The sequence below is a fragment of the Rutilus rutilus genome (assembly GCF_951802725.1).
Source record: "Rutilus rutilus genome assembly, chromosome: 5".
NCBI classification, from domain to species: Eukaryota; Metazoa; Chordata; class Actinopteri; order Cypriniformes; family Leuciscidae; genus Rutilus; species Rutilus rutilus.
This window is the reverse complement of record NC_140213.1, coordinates 37096285-37116435: the sequence shown is the minus strand read 5'-3', so window position 1 is coordinate 37116435 and position 20151 is coordinate 37096285. Positions and strand designations below refer to the sequence as shown.

The following is a 20151-nucleotide window of genomic DNA, read 5'->3' as shown; positions in this document are numbered from 1 at the left end:
CTTAACCCAAGATGAAGTATGTAAAATAAAATGGGAACAATATAACCCAAGGTTTCATAACCTAGTGTTTAAAACTAAAGTGTTTTAACAACTGTTAGAGTGAAAAGTCTATTTGACGTAATTTATTTACCTTGATTTATCTCATGTTTATTTGTGTATGTACTTATCTTCACTAAATCTTTACTAAATTCTCAAAGTTGAATGTTTTAAATTGTTTTTCCATTAAATATCTTAATTTTTTATTTATTTAACTCAGTGCCCATTTCAGCCATTTTGAAATCTAATGAAGGATTGCCAATATTTAAAAACATAAAAAAGATGAATTAGCATGAAGCAGTTTTAGTCATGTTGAAGATACCAGGTATGACCGTACATTAAAAATAACATTTTACGGGCAAACCAAAACCCTCTGTCAAATGGCGGCCTTATATTTGGATTAAAAGGCACGTGTCTGACAACTTACCGACATCATTAAGGGTTTTAATGCAACCCTCGATGTTAGTCTTCTGCAGGGAGTTAAGCCAGGTGCAGTTGTAGAGTTTGCAGGAGGACTGCAGCACTTTTATGAAAGTTGCTTGATGGGCCTGATGAAGAGATCCAGTATGATTTCCCACTCAAACATCACAAGTAACACCACATTAATATGACTGATTCATAGAGGAGAAATGCTTCAGACGAATGAGACATGTTGAGGTCAAACTCATAGATTAAACTTTCTCTCTCTACCTGAAGGTTTGAATTGCTGACAGAGAACTGGGAACCGAAGAAGCCCTTGACGATGGCCATGATGGTATCGGTGACGTATTTTTCGAGGCATGTGTCAGCATGCTTCCTGTCTGTGGGGCTGCTAGTGACCTACAACAACATCATCACAGTTCAGGATGCTTATCACCCACACAGCAATCACAAATCAGTCACAGATGATCTAAACAGCTCTTCGAACCAGTATGTAATATATCATGCCTCACAAATTGCGAGGGAGGGAAAGAGAAGGAGAGAGTTGGTGTCATTTAACTCACCTTATCCATGTCTGTAAGGAAACTGTCGAAGAGTTTCCAAATGTGATTGCTGGTGTAGATCTCCTTCATCTCCACCTCAGTGTCCACATAGCAGTGGTTCACAAAATTTACATATGCTATTTTCACCTGCAAAAGAGGAAAAAACAATGCTCAAAAAGGCTAGCTGATGTCACTTAAAAAAAAATGGTTTTAACCCTCATGTGGTGTTCAAAACCCTATAACACCTGTGGTGTTCCCGGTCAAAAATGACAGGCCCATAAAAAAAAGCTTATAAATCACTCATTATACCATATTTTCACCCAATCTTGGATTCAATCTTTTTGTCAACTTGTTCTCTTTCAATTAGGACTGGTTTTATATTTCTGTTTGCATCTGATTAATCATGGGCCTCATTTATCTGAGAATGGGCATCTCATTTTTTGAGTAAAAAACAAATAATTTATGAGTAAATTTGGAAATATGAAAAAAAAAAATGAAAAAAATGGCTACTGTTGATCACACTAGTCTACTCTAATATTTCACCAGGAATTTTGTTTTGAAACTTTTGTTTTGTAAAAAATATGGCACATAGTCACACTTGTGGTGTTCCCGGTCAAAAATGACCGGCCTATAAAAAATTGCTTATAAATCACTCTTTCAATTAGGACTGGTTTTATATTTATATTTGCATCTGATTATTCATAGGCCTCATTTATTTGATGGTTTTCTTTGAAGTACCTTGAAATACCAGCTAAATACCATAGTACAGTATATGTGCTCTGTAATATTTCAGTACCATGGTATCCAATGACCCCAAAACACTTTTTCAAATGTAAATAAACATATTTCTCATTTTAAACTACATTATTAATAATTATTTTATTGGCTTTTATTTTATATAATTCAAAAACATTCATACATTTTAAATGTGTGGACAAAAATATACATACACTACTGTTTAAAAGTTTGGGGTTGGTAAGATTTGAATGTTTTTGAAAGAGGTCTCTTATGTCCACCAAAGCTGCATTTATTTGATCAAAAATACAGTAAAAACAGTAGTAATTGTGAAATAATTGTTTTCCATTTTAATATATCATGCCACATGATACTTCAGAAATGAAACGTTTCTTATTATTATCATCAATGCTGAAAACAGTTGTGCTGCTGATTTTTAAACAGAAATCTTTTGTTTTTGAATAAAAGTAATAATTCTTAATAAAAAATTCTTTAAAATCTTACTGACCAGGAACTTTTAAACTGTAGTGTATTTTTTTTTTTACTTCTGTATATCAACGCATTATGGTAATTCCATCACTGTGCCTTTTTTCTAAGCGTCAGCTTCCTACTGTACATGTTCTTTAGAGTGTTTAACTTTTAGCTCATTTGGAATGGACTGTAATTGGAATTTTTTTTCTCCATAATCAGACAAATATCATTAGATAACTTATAAAGTGCATAATAAACAACATGTACAACAGCTCCGTCACTTTTCAAGAGAAGAACTTCTCAGATAGGGATAATGTTCTGTTACCTCTGCAGTGCAGTCTGTGTGCGTGACCACTTTGACAATATCATCAAGTGGCAGAAGTGAGTTGCACTTGAGCTCGGTATCAACATTCTTGCCCTCGGTGCAGGCTGCCAGCAGCTCAACCAGAGTGATGTGGTACGCCAGAGACCCGTTCTCATCCCGCCCAGAAGACATCATATTTTGCAGTGCCGGAAAAGAGGCACGGTCATTATAGAAGACCAACACGTCTTCTCCTCCGTTCACCAGCTACCGTCCAAAACAAACACATTGTCTGATTTATCACCTAGAACACTATATAAATTCACTTTCATGTGAATGGAAGCGTTTTTTGACAATAAGTGGAGACGAATACAAGAATGAATATTAAGATGTTCTCAAAATGTATGGATAACTATCACGAAATACACATTTTTAAGAAAAGTTATTCAAAACATACTGACATTTTTTGTAAAAATAAAAACATTTAATAAACAAAATATCAAAATACAGACATTTAAAAAATAGTATTATTATTATTACTTAAAAAATATTTTTAATATTAATGTGTATTATGAACATGATTAATGTGTGCTTTGAGTCTGAATTGCGTATATATCTCCATGGAGCATTAAATTCAATATCCATCTCACCTCATTCATGATTTTGCACTGACATTCCTTCACGTATTTGCCATCCGCTTTGACGATGGTTTGGAGGAAGCGCAGGTACTCCACGTGACGGCCGTGGGTCTCAATGCAGTGCACGAAGTGATGCACCACGCGGTCGCTGATCTCATTGCACAGGTGGTAGTTGTTCCTGAAGATGTAGCACATTGTCTTGGCCTCCAGAAGCTGAGCGAAGCGAAGACAGAATCAAATCAAATATTCTCAGAATTCCCTTTCAACACCAAATAATCTATTATTAATTGCAAGGACATGTAATGCTCATTAAAGGGACAGTTCACCCAAAAATGAAAATTCGGTCATCATTTACTCACCCTCAGGTTGTTCCAAACCTGTCCTTTCTTCTGCTGAACACAAAAGAAGATATTTTGAAGAATGTCGATAACCAAACAGTTGATGGGCCCCACTGACTTCCATAGTATGGGGAAAGGTGCCCTACAACTGTTTGGTTGTTAAACATTCTGCAAAATATCTTCTTCCGTGTTCAGCAGAAGAAAGAAATTCATACAGGTTTCGAACAATTTGAGGGTGAGTAAACGATGACAGAATTTTCATATTTTGGGTGAATAACTCTCTGGTGAAACGCACCCCGGGTGTGAGGAAGAGGTTGAGGTGTTTGTGCAGCAGCGCCTGGTTCTGAGGGTTGTCTCTGCAGAAGTACTGAAGGAAAGTGTGGGCTAGAGTCATGATCTCGTCCATCTTTTCATCCCCCTGGAGATGAAGCAGCAAGAATTTGGCAGCATAAGGATCCCGAAATGAGTCATTTTACTGTAGCATGTACTGTAATACTGTAATATTTACTGTAATATGATTGAAGGAATGTCCACTCACCTTCTCATACGGGATCTGGAGCAGGTCCAGCACCACAGTGTGAGCTCCCATGTTCTTCAGCAGCCTCTGCTGCTGCACGCGAATCTTCTTAGCAGGAGAGCAGAGTTTACTGAGACTCAGCAGGATCTATGTCACACCAGACACAAAACCACAGGACCGGCATTACATTTAGAGGGAATTCTGCTGTGTATGCGGCTATTAGCATTGTCGTTATGTAATATATAAGACTTGTACTCTTTGGAGCGGAGGAAACATTGAGTGAAAAAGTTCACACCTCTTTCACAATTTTGTAGTTGTTGGCTTTGTTGCTGTCTATTTGAGGTTTATTGTTCCCATCCTGCACTGGGCTCAAGATACCTGCTTCCTGTAAACCAGATATTACACACAGTCAGGTGACATCGCCGATATTGATTTTCAATGACCGATACTGATACAGATTATTCTCATACATGTTACTGTATTCACATAACAGATATGCAGAACTATTTAACTTTTATTTCTGCTTTAGTGTCATTGAAGTACTATTTATATACTACTAGAGTTTTTATTCATACTTTAATTAGAATTTATTCATATTTTTGGAATAACTATATTTTCAGTTTTCATTTTAAATTTAGTTTGTTTTAGTAATTTTGTGCTTTTGCATTTTTTTAATAAAAATTATTTTGATTATTGTTTTTTAAATACTTCTAAGCTTTCATTTATCTTTAGTAATATTTTATAGATTTATTCATATTTTATATTTTAGTTTTATCAGTTTAAGTATTTCAACTTAAATAGTAAACATAAATGTTTCCTTGGCAACTAACTGAAAGAAAATTCATTTTAAGTGTATTTTTAATTTTACATTTAATTAAGTTTTTAGTCATTTCTGTTAGTTTTTTTTTCTTAGAAATCTTGCTTTGTCAACTAACTGAAATAAAATGTATATTTTATTTTAGCTTCATGTCAATTAACAAAAATTTTTTTAATAGATTTAGTTACTTACAACACTGTTCTGCTTTTTGACACAATAATAACAAAATGATGATTAAAAATGATTATTAAACTACAAGAGTATGTGCATTATGAATATTATACTTCTAATGTCGGCAATGAGTTTATTACTTATAAACAGTAATATAATGTTGGTCGATTACTAGAACTAAATTATTAGTCAGCCAATCTTTTAAGGGTAAGAGAATTAATCAACATCAAACATTAATCACTGTATCAAAATAAGATTTTAAATGTATTCTCTATATTGAATTCGCAATGCACTGTGATGAAGAAGCAAATCTGTTGCATTATAATTTAGCAATACGCTTGCAGTGTTTCTCCTGCCAGTAGGTGCACACCTCTGAGTTCTGCTCTTTGTTTTGATTCTCAGCAATATCTTCACCGCCGTAACCTCCACTCTTCTCAACCCACAGCTCAGACTTCTCCACTGTCAGACGCAGCTGGTCCAGGCTTGCCTTAATCTTCTTATAATTCTCCACATCCTCCTCAGAAACCAGCAACTGGACCTGCAGAACAAAAAACATTCATTGGCAAATAATGTGTCTATCAGTAAAACAAACCAACTTGCCAGTCTCCATACACTGATAAGAAGACAGTAGTATGAGTGAGAGTGAGACCTGTTTGAAGGCCTGCAGAACTTCGGCTCTCTGGCTGAAGTGTTTAAAGATGAGCTGAAGGGAGCCGGAGACCAGTGGAGGGTAGTCCTGCATGATGAGGTGAATGAGCACCCGCAGAAACGTCTGACCACCTTCATCATCGAGGTCCACTGGGCTCCTCTCCTTAGCACTGTGAACACAAAACACAAGACTAGATTGAGTAAAGAGTTTTTTTAAATAGAAGTTTTAAAGACAACAGCAAGAGATGGTAAATTTAATTCTAAGTGTCTGAGAGGATGGAAAAAGTAATGACCAGGGTCAGAAATTAACTAGAGATGGGGCAAAAATGACATATGGGCCTGCAAATTATTGAAATGTAATGTAGCAGAATGAGTATTGTGTTTTGATATTGTGAGCATTTTTTTCAGATTCTTGATATTTGATGTTGATTCTATATTTAACAGCCATATTTGTTCATATTGTTGTTTGTTATTTGTTTCAATTAATTCAAGTATTTGACATAAATGGAGAGCACACTGTTTCTTTTTATGGTTAAAAAAAATGTGCCCTCACAAATGCTCCAGAAAATTAAAACAAGAAAAGCAGCAGTTTAAAAGTTTGGGTTTCATTAAGATTTCCTTTTTTTGATTAAAAGAAATTAATACTTTTATTCAGCAAAGATGCATCAAACTGATCAATTATTACAAAAAAGGATCATGTGACACTGAAGACTCATTATTTACTCATATTTTACAACATTACTGTTTTTACTGTATTTTAATCAAATTAAAGGGTTAGTTCACCCAAAAATAAAAATTCTGTCATTAATTAATCCCCCTATTGTCGTTCCAAACCCGTAAGACCTTTACACAAATTAAGATATTTTTATACTTAAGATATAATTATACTTTCTGTCCCTCCATTGACAGCAATTTAATTACCACTTTCAAGGCCCAGAAAGGTAGTAAAGACATCGTTAAAATAGTCCATGTGACTACAGTGGTTCAACCTAATGCTATGAAGTGACGAGAATCCTTTTTGTGCGCAAAAAAACAAAAATAAAGACTTTATTAAACAATTTCTTCTCTTCCATGTCAGTCTCTGACACGGTTCACGTGAGCACCAGGACGCATACGCCGGCGTTCTGACGTAGAACATGGAAGCACTGCACTGTGTTTACAAAGTGAACAGCGTCAGAGACTGACACGGAAGTGAAGAAATTGTTGAATAGTCTTGTTGAATTTTGGGCGTTTTTTTACTGGTCCTACAGGTTTAACAACATGAGGGTGAGTAATTAATGAAAGAATATTTATTTTTGAGTGAATTAACCCTTTAATTAAGCCCTGGTGAGCTTAAAAAGCATTCAAATTCTTTTTCTTTTTTTTTATCTTACCAACCCCAAATGAACAGTAGTGTAAATTTAAATCTGTTTTTGTTTGTTTTAAAGCCTGACAGCAATTAATACACATTTCAATTTTAATTTGGTTATGTCTAACTGATAACTAACCCATTTTAAAAAAAAAGTCAGCATTAGTACCAATATCAATCCAGCTATTTCAATAGTTCATTCTTAAGCACCAAACACAACCCAAATAAACATAACACAAGGCAAATAATCACTCCCTCACCTTCCCGAAAACATATTCTCTGCTTTCTCTGCAATTTCCTCAATGTTTGGCTCTGGAATATACAATAGAAATATTAAAACATACACAAACAGACCCTTAAAACAAGAATAAACTCCTCAACTGGGATCTGAAAATGAATGTTTACTGTATATCATGAAATGTCTCTCACCAGCCATGACAGGAACTTCCGTCACTGAGGCAGAAGTGTCCAAAGTCTGCTCGCCAAACTCTTTTTTATAGATAGACAGCAGATAGGTGATGCGGTAATCGAGACGCACATTCAGAATGAACTATAAAAGGAAAAGATGAAATGTAAAATTATGCCAACATTTAAAGGGATAGTCCACACAAACTCTGACGGATCAATCCAAGTCTTGAGCTTACGTTTACCAAATCTGATTGCTCTATATAAGTTAGTTGATCAATGTTTATGTGTATGTTAATAAAAGGATAAATTAAATTTGTACAACAAAAAAAGTGATCATGTATCTTCAGAAGACTTGGATTAAGCCATTCGATTTATATAGATTCTCTATTATATGGAATCTCTTTATGAATGTTTTGAAGCATTTGAGTGAATATAATTTAATGGAGGGACAAAAATATCTCAAATTTAATTAAAAATATCTTTATTGGTTTCAAAGGTGAACTAACCCTTTAATATAATTTCCAAAACCTTTCCTTGACATAGTGTGGAAGACATAAACTTGAGTTTTGTGAAGTGTAACTAATACATTTAGTTCACTGCAACAGATTTACAGCAATCTATGAGGGCATCACCTGCAGAATCTCAATAATCCTGAGCTTGGTGTCCATCACCATGACGTTCTCGTTGTCAGGGAGACAGATTTGCTTTCCGTGGATTGGCTGAGCATCGGGGAGACAGTGGGCCATCATTAAGCCTCTGCTCAGAACCATCTGAGTCACCATCTCACCCACACCGTGGATGGTACGCATGACATTATTACCTACACAAACACAGCCTGAAGTGTTACACCTCCTCAAGCACAAGCAGCTATTATCTTGTAAAACAAATACTGAAGACACATTACTTGAGTGAAAACAGACAACTTGAAAAAGTCTCTCACCTCCCTCAGGGCCCTTGTTGAGTTTGGACATGAATGTGAACGTGGGTTGGACAATGTCCAGGATGGCCAGCAGGGTGCGCGTGAGGCACAAAAGCTCATTAAAGCTGTAGAAGCCAAAGTAGACCAGGTTACGTGCCAGGTGGACCACCTGTGAGAGAGACAGACAGAGGCAAAGCCATTCAAATTCGAAGTGTTAGAGAGTGAATCATTAGTATTCTGTTAGAGCTAATGCAGCCAATCTGCTCATCACATAATACGCTCAGGAAAAACCTCAGACCTGACACACAAATAACAGATATAAACATTGTCACTAACTACACTGATTTAGATGTCACAAGCATCAAATACAACATGATGTGATTCACTAAAAAAGGACTACAATGGCCGTGCTGTGTTGTTTTGATTCTATACAAGAACCAACTCAGAGTCATTTGTTTGGGAATCTGTTGGACAACATTGTTCCACTGTATACGGATAGATTTTATTTACTAAAGAAAATTGCTCATAAGGTCATTCATTTGGGAATCAAAACCAACTCTTTAGAGTCATTTGCTCAGGAATCAAGTCGGAATACACCAGTCATGCTCTATGAATGGATTTGATTCACTAACAAAAGCAGCTTATAATGGTGAATACTTCAAGAAGTGGACACTGTTTGTACTATATGGTTATGATTCAATAAAAAAAATAAAAAAAAATAAACTTAGAGAGTCATTAATTCAGGAATCGTCAGGCTGTTTGTATTGCTCTGTAGATTCAGAAGTGGTGTTGCTGAATAGACCAGGAAACAATGTCATAGCATTTCTGCATGGTTTTCTGTCCACATTGATGGGAAATTACACGTGTGAGAACTGTTATAGGAACCAACCATAATCTCACCTCAAGGGTCAGTTCATTCTTTTCACTGTCTCCAAATGGATCAGGCTGACTGACAACATCTTTGAGATATTCATCCACAAAATGCATTGTAGGGGCAAACTTTCTCTTCATCTCCTCTCTGGACGTGTCTCTGAACTCATAATCATACCTGTGCACCAAATACACATTCAGACAATCCAAACAACACAAAACAGTCCTATAAATAAAGCAATGTGATGCTAGAAGTAACACTGGCAAAAAACTGGCTTCCATCTTACTCATTGACGGAGATCTTGGAGGGTATCTCGGTCCACAGACGTGCATAGCGAACGGGCACCACGGCCTCCTGCGGGTCGCGGTCCACGTGCATGTGCAACATTAGACGACAAAATGAGGCACGCAGGTTGTAAGGCAGGCAGTCATCAAACATGCAGCGCAGGATTAGATCCACCGGCAGCTGACTGGAAATCTGATTGATGGCCAGATACTGCCGGTCCAGGCACATTTTAGCAAAGAGATTGAGTTGGCACCTGCAAGAGAATGGATAGGGCACTTGATAACACTGCTGTTTAAACATTCAGAAGTACTCCGATTCAAAGTGAAAAGCAACCTGCCTAAAATAAAAAAATAAAATGTGATTAAACACTCACCTATAATATGTAATGTTGTCAACGTCCACCTTTTGTCTATCCTTGGCATCCTGAGCCAGGTGGCGGATGGACTTCCCATGAGGCTCTTTGTGGTTATCAATCCAGTATAGCCACACTTCTTCATCCTCACCATCATCCTGGATTAAAGATGAGTCCAGAGAGGTCTCTGTGTGTGGGATCAGTCTAAAGAAACACAAGCCCCAGTCATATATCTTAACATAAAAAGCAAAATGACCTTGTCAATAGCTGTATACAGTTATTACAGATTAATCCAATTATTCTGAGTCATTGTTATACAGATAATCTCAGGAGGCAGCACAGAACAGCTCTCACTTGGTCTGGATGAGGATGTCTGCGTTGATGGGGTTCAGCATGAATTTGCAAATGAGCTCCTGAGTGACAGGAATGGCTGTTTTGTTGGAGACACACAGGTCAGACAAATAATCCAGAAACCTGGGGGGAAATGCACAAGAACCTTATAACCACTGCTAACCAATGTGAAAATGGTACTTGTAGTTGTATCAAATGCAAGAATCACATCTGAATGTTTACTACTCAGATGTTTGGGGTTAGTATTTTATTTTAAAGAAATTAATACTTTTATTCAGCAAGGATGCATTAAAATAATCAAAAGTGACAATAAAGACCTTTACATTGTTACAAAAGATTTCAAACAAATTTAAAATAAATGCTGTTTTTTATGTATCATTGTTTCCACAAAAATATTAAGCATCACAACTGTTTTCAACTGTGATAACATTACAATATTACTGTTTTACTTTTCTGATAAAAAAAATGCAGCCTTGGTGAGCATAAGAGACTTTTTCCAAAAACATCAAAAAATATTACTGACCAGACTTTTGAATGGTAGTGTACAAAACTCGACAAAAACAAAAACAAAAAACATGGTTCTACAGTAAGAACGCTGAAAAAAAACCTAACCAACCAAAAACATCAAGGAAAGCTTATGCCTATGTAATTAAATCATAATTTGGAACCAATTCTAAATGATCCTAATAGGACAAATAATAATTTTCTAAAAAGAAATTGGAAAATAAAAATATGATTAATTTCTTTGTATCCAGCAGGACATCACAGCATATGTGTCATAAAGAATTCTTAAAAATCTCTTATTTGATCTCAATATAACTGGTCCCAAATTAAAAAAAATAGTTTTCCTTAAAGACTCCATTACATTTCCTTTCATACTTTCTGCAAGTTTTGATTAGTACCAGACATTTGAGTGGATGTCAAAATCTCTGGGTCAGACCTGGGCTCTCGGTTCCTGCGCAGAAGTTTGACAAAGGTCTCGATCTCACGTGCGGTGATGTGCTTCTCTAACAGCTTGCGGTTGTTGTGCAGAAGAGCAGTGATTGTGTCTTCGGCCAGGATCTCATAGCCGATCTGAGCCTGCATGATGGAAAAATTCTTGGCTATGTACTCCTGTGATAAAGAGGACACGTGTATTAGTCTCATACATTGATTGATTAATTGGAGTTGATAATTGAAGATGTTCCTTGCCTGATTCTTGCGGTAGTCTTGTTGGGAATGGCGCAGGATTCTGTAACACAGCTGTAGCATGTATTTAAATGCAGAGTTGCGCTGCTCGCCCACATCTTCAAGCTTCGGCATTGGCGAGTCTTTAATCTCCGAAAATGGGGCTTTAAGAATTCCAAAGATCTGCAAACGTAAAAATTACAGTAAGAAATCTGCCATGGAAACGATGGTCCTTAAAGACCCCCTGTGGTGAAAATCAAGTTTTTAATGTTGTTTATGTATATGTGGTGTTTTTAATATTATGGTTTAAGACAAACCATGTGCAAATTCATAAGTCAACACCATTGCTGAGTATTTTCTCCTTAAAACTGCAGTGAACCAAAGACAGTCTCAAAAAAGCGGTTTGAAATCGCCCGTGTTTCTTATGTCACAAACTACCTTGTAACCAATCAAGTCAACGTGTGGGCGGGCTTTAGCATATCATTAAATAAGCTGTGAAGAAGGGTAGTCTCCAGAGAAGCCAGGTTATCATGGTATATTTTTCTGTTGATATAAAAAAATCGGGTACATTTAGCAATATTTTGGGTGAATTATGTATATTACGATGTCATGATGAACTATAAGTTGTTCTAAGCGTTTGTAAGGATGCTGATTTTTAGAAGGCAGCCGTCTGACTCTGAAATGGCGAACAGGAACATGGTTTGTGTAACATTAGCAACACATTATTAGCTGTTTAATAACGTAGTCCAGCCAAAGGCTAATCATATTAATTACTGTATTACCATATTAATTACCGACATACATAAAACGCATTACCATTCTGATACATCGACTTGTATACGAGCCTGTATAATTCGCTCTTCCACTTCTTCTTCTGAATCAGTTTCTGGTTCAAACATATATGGTCGAATTAAACCAGTATTTTCACTTGCCATTGTGCAGCGTTTACTACAGTAAAGTTGAGTGAGTGGATCATGTGATTGAGTGGAGGGGGAGCTAATTTTCATATTCATGAGTCCGCGTATACTAAATGAAGGAAGGGTGTAGAGTTGAATTCAAGCTATTTTAAGGCATAAATAACTTTTTTACAGGAAAAAAAATGTTTCAATATGTCATTTTGGTGATCAAAGATGAGTTTTAAGGGATAAAACTATTGACTTCAGGGGGACTTTAAAGAATCAGTTTACTGTAAGTACACTGTTTGAGCAAACCTGTGCCAGGATGTTTTGCTCTCTCATGAGTTTCTGCCTCTCTCTGTTGGGGTTCGAGATGACAACAGCCAGCACGTCCTGCCCGTTGTTTGGCACCTCGCACAAAAAGAAGATCAGATCCTCCAACAGCTTAATAGTAAACCTGAACATAAAAACATAAGAGCAAGTATGTTTTTAAAACTATAAATGTATAGTAGTGATCACATCTACTTCATAAGAATCCTTTGCTTATGGAAATGTAACCCGATATATAATTTGGAAGTTTCGTGTGCAGTTTTCACTCATGTTCACATTGGTCACTTGAATTCACCATGCTGACCAACAGAAAAGGCTACTTGGTTAGACACATACATAGAGATATACATCTCTACACTTTAAAAAAATATATATTTTTATAGATAGATGAACCATTCTGGGTTCACCAAAGAACATTTTAGTGAATAGCTCTTAAAAGAACCAATTTTTCTTAGTGTGAAGAACATTTTAATAATCTAAAGAATCCTTTTCCACTATAAAGAATCTTCAGGGCAGTGGAAAGGTTTCATGGATGTTAAATGTTCTTCATGGAAAAATAGATGCCAATAAAGAATCTTATTTTTACGAGTGCATGCTATTGACATGGACATGTTTTTGCTTAAGTGCAAAGAAAAGGTCCATTGTGACCGCACCATGAAGGCCAATGTGACCACAACTTAGCGCATTAAAAGGCCTCCAGTAAGTATGACATTACCTGCGTTCATTTGCTGCTGCGAAATTGCTGATACCCAATATACGCACAAATGACTCCAGGACCTTGTTGGCATCGTTGGCAAAGTCCAAGTCTCTGACCTCTGACAGGGGGACAGAATTAATGGAGAACGCCTCCTTGTCCTCCTTCATGTGGCAGGTGCCGATCTGCACAAATAAAGAGAGAAATTACATAAGCTTTCATTGACATGGATTATTTTTCTTCAAATCAAAAATGGAAATAAACAACCTTGAGCATAACGGGTCGTTCTTCCTCAACATCAATAGGAATGTTAGTACTGGTCACCCAGGTGTTTGTGCACAAGTTCCTGAGTCTCACATACGAGTTCCTGAAAAAAGAAGGTACATATTTTCAAGGGAACGAACCAAAGAACTTGCAGTTGTAAGCGTCATTCTCTGATGTTTGAGCTACAGGAAATACCCAACAGTACATGCGACATAGTATGGACTCCTATCCCATTGATAGCACTTGAATAAAAACTAACCTGGACAAATGGTTTTTAAGTACATTTTTAAAATCCAAAAGGTTGCACTAAAAAGGCTTTGTGAGCACTTGAATGCATTGAGATCACTTGTTCTACAATCATTAACACACTATACACCGCACTAAAACCCGTACTGCTACTTTTTCACACCTACATCTCTTAACTTGCACTTCTATCCAATTTTGGATGTTTGTACAGCTTCTGTAAGGGTGATTCCTTGTATAGTTCCTTATTTTGGATAAAAGTGTTCGCTAAACAAATAAATGCACATCTAAATGTAAAACCATTCTAATAGGGTTGTCATGGATGAAAGTTATTTTGGTGAAGAGGAACTAACCTGGGAACCAGGCAGTCTGCCCGCTGTAAGGTGGTGGCATCCAATTCGAAGAGAGAGGCGATGTCATTGCCATGGGGCACTGCAACAAGGGTGTAGGGGATCTTGTCAGCCTGCCACTTCTTTTTAGAGTACAAAGAGTCTGTGTTGGTCTGATGTTTGCACAGAGAGAAAGGGGAAGGTCACAATAGACAATGCAAGTTCACTGAATCTGCATTTATAGGTAATTATATGTAGTTTTTTTTTTCTCCCGAGTTTTTTTTTTCTACAACGTTTTCATTATTTTTACATTAAAAGAAAATCAGGGTGACGGACCTCAAACCAGGGTTATTATAGTTAACTAAAAGTAAAACAACAAAAAATAAAAAAAAATAAATCCATTTATAGTGATGCAATTCCAATGGAAGTCTATGAGGCTAAGCATTTAAAAACAGAAATGTGCAACTCTTATTTTTTGTTGAATCAGGACAGGATTCAAAGCTTGACATGATTGCAAGCAATATTGATAACACTAATCTCATGTTAAAATGTACAATGTTTATGTATTGTGGCTATATTTCCATTAGTGTTTTTCTGGTGCAAAATATTTGCCTTGTTTTTAAAAACTGAGGAAATGAGTAGGAATAATGTTCAGTATTAATTGACAACATTGAACCAGAAATTACTATAATGGACACAGCTCCTGCAAAAAAAAAAAAAAAAAAAAAAAAATCCAGAGACAAACACAGAGGTCATCTACAGTGAGGACATTATGCAGGACTGCATCTGTGGCACAGACTCTTTTCACCAGAGCTTTTTTGATGGAGGGCTATTTGGAGAGCGGCATTATACATTCTCCTCTGCTCTGACTCTCTGCAGCTCCTCTGACTCACTCCTCCACGAAAGCAGACACAGACAGCACGTCTGCCTGACTCTCACGGGGCACCCCCAGATTCAGACCTTATGTAAGGAGCCCCCTCTGCGCGTGTGCGAGTGTGTTTGTCTGTGAGGCTGCTGAAGCAGAATGCTAATACAGCGGAAAGGTGCAGTGCGTGATGCAGGCTGAAGACGGAAAAAAATTCTCCGGAGAGTAGGAGGACGAGAGTTGTGCGAGTCTGTCTGTTGCAGCGTGAAGGAAGGGAGAGAAACGGATTACGTAATAGTGAAGTTGTGCAAGAGAGTTGGGCTGAGCCGCAATGCCGTGTAGCCGAGACAGAAAGGGGTAGTTCACTTAAAGGGATAGTTCACCCAAAAGTTAAAATTAGCCCATGATTTACTCACCCTCAAGTCATCCTAGGTGTATATGACATTCTTCTTTCAGACGAATACAATTGGAGTTATATAAAAAAAATGTCCTGGCTCTTCCAAGCTTTATAATGGCAATAAATGGCTGTTTCTGTTTTGAAGTCCATAAAAGTGCATCTATCCATCATAAAAGTGCTCCACGCGGCTCCGGGGGGTTAATAAAGGCCTTCTGAAGCGAAGCGTTTGTGTAAGAAAAATATCCATATTTAAAACTTTACAAACTGTAATCTCTAACTTCCGCTAACTGTCGTTCGCAGCGTTCACGAAAGACTGCCGTTCCAGCTTATCACGTAGGACGCTCCGGTGTTTTGCTCACTGATCTATATAGAATGACTATAATACTAATACTATAATTATACTATAATAATATTAATATTTGATTAATAGTCATACGCTGGAACGCCAGTCTCTCGCGAACGCACGTACGACAGTACTTCAGAAGGCCTTTATTAACCCCCCGGAGCCGCGTGGAGCACTTTTATGATGGATAGATGCACTTTTATGGACTTCAAAACAGAAACAGCCATTCACTGCCATTATAAAGCTTGGAAGAGCCAGGAATTTTTTTTAATATAACTCCAATTGTATTCGTCTGAAAGAAGAACGTCATATACACTTAGGATGACTTGAGGGTGAGTAAAATCATGGGCTAATTTTCACTTTTGGGTGAACTATCCCTTTAAGCAGAGCGAGTCAGATGCAAAACTTCATCTAAAGTTTAACACAATCAACAAATGTGATTCTTGCATACACTATCTATTTGTTAGGGCTGGTTTTAGCTTTAATACTTTAAAGCATTGCATCAATGTTTTATCGATTGCTAGATCCAGGACATGCCCAGATAGAATCTGCGAACTTGTGTTACATTTCTGTGGTGATTGTGGGGAAAAATGTGGGGAATTCTAGTGAATGGGAAAAGCAACTTCCATGGAAATCTGCAGAACTTTCTATGAAATTTTGCAAGCTCGGACTCCTTGAAGTCCTAGTTATGACATTTAAAGTTCTATCGTGTGGGCTGGGATCCAAGTGAGGTCTGACTTACCTCATTTTTGGTGCTGATACTGTCTGTTCGATCTTTAAATTCAGGATTCACCTGAAACAGAACAAGAAGTGCATATGAAAGCCCTACGACATTCACACAGAGACAAAGGCAGATTCTTTCAGCATTTTTATCTCAGACAATAAGCCCTCTGTCTGGCCTGTGCACAGTGGATGGCTGCGAATGGTTCTGTACCACTGTGACAATAACATTGTGAAGACTGCCACCTGCAGCCCATCTTCTGCACTCTCAAAACCATAAAATATAATAATACACCCCTCCAGAAGAACATTTTGTTGCTCAGAGGTTAGTCCTTCATAGTTTAAGAGATCATTAAGAGAATTCAATGAAGTTCACAATTACGTATACACTACCGTTCAAATGTTTGGGTCGGTAAGATTATTATTAAAGTTATTATTAAACTTTTTTTTTGTTTTTTTTCTTCATTTATTTGAACAAAAAGTTTCTTCTTTTACAATATTAATTAGTATTAATACTATTAATAGATTAATATTGCTTAAAACTGCTTTCTATTTTAATATATTTACAAAATGTATTCATTCCTGCGATGGCAAAGCTGAATTTTCATTGCCACAAGATCCTCCAGAAATAATATAAATCTGAATTGATGCTCAAGAAACATTTTTTATTATTATCAACGTTGAAAACAGTTGTGCTGCTTCATATTTTTGTGGAAACCAAGGTTATTTGGTAAATAGAAAGTTCAAAAGAACGGCATTTATTTGAAATGGAAATTATAAATGTCTTTACTGTCAATTTAATAAGTTTATTCTATCTTTACTGAATAAAAGTATTCATTTCTTTCAGGAAAAACTTACTGATACCAAATGTTTGAACATTAAAACATGTCACATAAAATAATTAGGATGGTTCTTAATATGTTTCTCAGGTATTTACTCCAAGATTCCTTAACAGAGAAAAAAAAAGCCACAAATGAGACTAATGCTGACATACAGTAAAAATACAGAGCTACAAAATGACCACACCAGGTCAAACCATATACTACACAGCAAAAGGAAAACAGTTTCAGGAAAGGACCAGACAAAGTAGATTGAATGTGTACCTCGGCCGCAAGGTAGTGTCCTGTGGCGAGGTGTTTGAAACGAAACAGGCTGTTCCATTGACCGGCTCCTCCTCTGCAGGGGTCATAGTGGACAACCTGAAGCACACGGGACAGGATTAGATTAAATTTCTTTCAAAAAACATTTTTTCTGACCCCAAATTTTTAAACGGTAGCGTATACCACATTCATTAACCATAAAATGTTATTATGATACATTTGACTTCATTACATACAGAGAACTTTTAGTTTGTAAAAACTAAACTGAAGAACTGCAAGGAAAATACTTTTATTTCATCATACAGAACTATACCTCCACTTCCCAGAGTGCTTTTGAACTGGTGGCGGAGGTTGCTGATTGGCGGAGGGTGGTCCGTAAGAAGACATACTGCTGCTTCTTGTACTCATCACAAGTAAGAAACTTTTCTTGCTCTGCATGAAACAACCTCACCACATCCCCCTGAGTGAAGCAAAATGAGAGACCCACATGGTTAAAGAGAGAATATAAACCACAAAACAAACCTAAACATCAATCCCCACATAACTAACAATCCGCAAACAGCAGACTCACCCCTTTTAAGACATCATCTCTGTATTCACTAAATTTCATGAAGAGAGTGACTTTCCAACTGGTGGTGCAGTTCAAAGCATTAACCTGTCACAACGGAAATATAAAACACACATCTTTATTGACTTTCCATTAGATATCCATATATATATATATATATATATATTTTTTTTTTTATGTCATGTCAAGAGCAGGTCTATCTTAATGGCAAGAACAAAATAAACAAAAAAAGTCATACAATAAACCAAAAACTATACAAGACATTAAAAAAATGTAAGGTGAGAAAAATTCTAAAATACACTCGGGTGACTTCTTTTAAAAAATACATCACAAGTACAAATATACATCAGTATATTCTCTAGTAAGAAATTCCCACGACATTTTCAAGATATACTGAATAACATTTTATCAACTTCCATGACTTTTCCAAGCCTGGAATCCTAAACATCCCTGATATTTTCAGGTTTTCCAGGTAACTAACACAACGCATCAGAACTTGTGCATCATCATGTGATTTCATTAACAGCGCTGTTGAGAACACATCTAGTGCCTGACCTCTTTGCAGCCACGGTTATCCAGGAGTTCGATGTTGCTGGCATGGAGAGGCTGCCCTGCGTTCACAGGCATTAGAACCACTTTATCTCCAACCACCACCTACAAACATACACACACAAGTAACACTGCATTCCACATCAGCTGTTTCTGCCGTTGCTCCTTTTCAACAATAAAGGAAACAAAATGACATCACATCATGTGACATGCATAGTTTGGAAATTGGTGTTTTAGAGAAATTCTTGACCCCATGAAATCTAAACTGGAATTTTGTTGCTTTCAGTCAGTGGTGTAAAGTATTTGAGTAAATGTAAATTAATCTTTTTGGTTCCTTTGTAGTTTTACAGAGTATCGAAGATATTAGTAACTTTTACTCTCTACTCGACTACGTTTTTGAATAAGTATATGTACTCTTAAATCCAATACATTTGTGATGAGTAATGCAATTACTTGTTACATTTTGCATGGCACTTAACTTTTTCTGCAGCAGTTTATTTCTGCTACAAAATAATCAATATCACCATCTACATGGCATTGAAGGTACTAAATCTTGTGAGTTTTGCCCTTACTCACCCAGTAATTTGTCAACAAGGTTACTTTACACGAATGCAAGCGCATTAGCAGGTAGATGCTGAATCGCAGGTGTTTCATATTTGAGATGAGGACATGACTGCAGCCGGTGATGAGGCCGAAAACCAGTGTCCAGTGTGAGAAGGCTTTGACTATTTCATTTTACTTCACAATATTTCCTGTATCCATTATATTAATAATAACTTTTTGAAAGATATTGGTTTTCTTTTCCCCTTTTTGAGCACTAGAGCTTAACTGTGACTTGAGTGTTTGTAGACGTTGTGTCGACCTTGATTTATTACAATATTGAGGTGTTGCAATATAACAATATTTTGATTTTAGAACATGTGACTGCTCTCCTCACAAATCAACTGTTTCTTGTATTTCACTGGCATGTCTCTTAGGTGTTGAGGACTAGTGCATCTTTGAGCCTACATTCAGTATAGGTAAAATACTCAAGTACTGTTAAAATCAGATACTCTGAGGCCTGGTTTCACAGCCAGGATTAGGCCTAAGTTAAACTAGGACATTTAAGTAGCTTTAATAAACGTACCTTAGAAAAAAACATTACTGGTTGAGACAAAACAATTTCAGTGACATATTATGAGACATGTCAGTACAAGTTGTGTTCAGTTAAAACAGCTCAAACATACATTTTAGTCTGGGACTAGGCTTAAGCCTCATCTGTGAAACCAGGGGTAAGACTTTTACTCAAGTCGTATTGAAATTGGTGACTTGTAACTTGTATTGGAATAATTTGCGTTGTACGGTATCTGTACTTTTACTCAAGTATGGTTTTCAGGGATTTTTTATTCTTTTCAGTACATGTCTGTTAGCATCCCGGCTAGTATATTCCTACAGGTTGACGGTTAACTTTTAGCAAATGTTCCCATTTACAGTCTTATTCTTCTGGGAAAACAGATAAAAAATATTGATGACTCCTGT

The 20151-nt window shown here is 36.6% G+C and overlaps 1 protein-coding gene across 1 annotated transcript in view; it reads right to left on the bottom strand.

The window, feature by feature from the left end:
- Window positions 1-20151, bottom strand: part of itpr2 (inositol 1,4,5-trisphosphate receptor, type 2) — an 89820-nt gene that overhangs the window by 50482 nt on the left and 19187 nt on the right. Inside the window, exons 6-34 of the mRNA XM_084408564.1 lie at window positions 18640-18738; window positions 18088-18171; window positions 17830-17976; window positions 17520-17615; window positions 16439-16489; window positions 14116-14264; window positions 13523-13622; window positions 13277-13440; window positions 12547-12688; window positions 11360-11518; window positions 11109-11281; window positions 10172-10291; window positions 9839-10021; window positions 9467-9718; window positions 9210-9357; window positions 8331-8478; window positions 8023-8210; window positions 7412-7532; window positions 7243-7294; window positions 5636-5804; window positions 5357-5524; window positions 4294-4383; window positions 4020-4145; window positions 3777-3899; window positions 3156-3356; window positions 2530-2772; window positions 1020-1145; window positions 727-855; window positions 464-584 (exon numbers count right to left, since the gene is read on the bottom strand). Coding sequence (XP_084264690.1) covers window positions 464-584; window positions 727-855; window positions 1020-1145; window positions 2530-2772; window positions 3156-3356; window positions 3777-3899; window positions 4020-4145; window positions 4294-4383; window positions 5357-5524; window positions 5636-5804; window positions 7243-7294; window positions 7412-7532; window positions 8023-8210; window positions 8331-8478; window positions 9210-9357; window positions 9467-9718; window positions 9839-10021; window positions 10172-10291; window positions 11109-11281; window positions 11360-11518; window positions 12547-12688; window positions 13277-13440; window positions 13523-13622; window positions 14116-14264; window positions 16439-16489; window positions 17520-17615; window positions 17830-17976; window positions 18088-18171; window positions 18640-18738 — 4072 coding nt within the window. The remainder of the gene's footprint in view (window positions 1-463; window positions 585-726; window positions 856-1019; window positions 1146-2529; window positions 2773-3155; window positions 3357-3776; window positions 3900-4019; window positions 4146-4293; window positions 4384-5356; window positions 5525-5635; window positions 5805-7242; window positions 7295-7411; window positions 7533-8022; window positions 8211-8330; window positions 8479-9209; window positions 9358-9466; window positions 9719-9838; window positions 10022-10171; window positions 10292-11108; window positions 11282-11359; window positions 11519-12546; window positions 12689-13276; window positions 13441-13522; window positions 13623-14115; window positions 14265-16438; window positions 16490-17519; window positions 17616-17829; window positions 17977-18087; window positions 18172-18639; window positions 18739-20151) is intronic.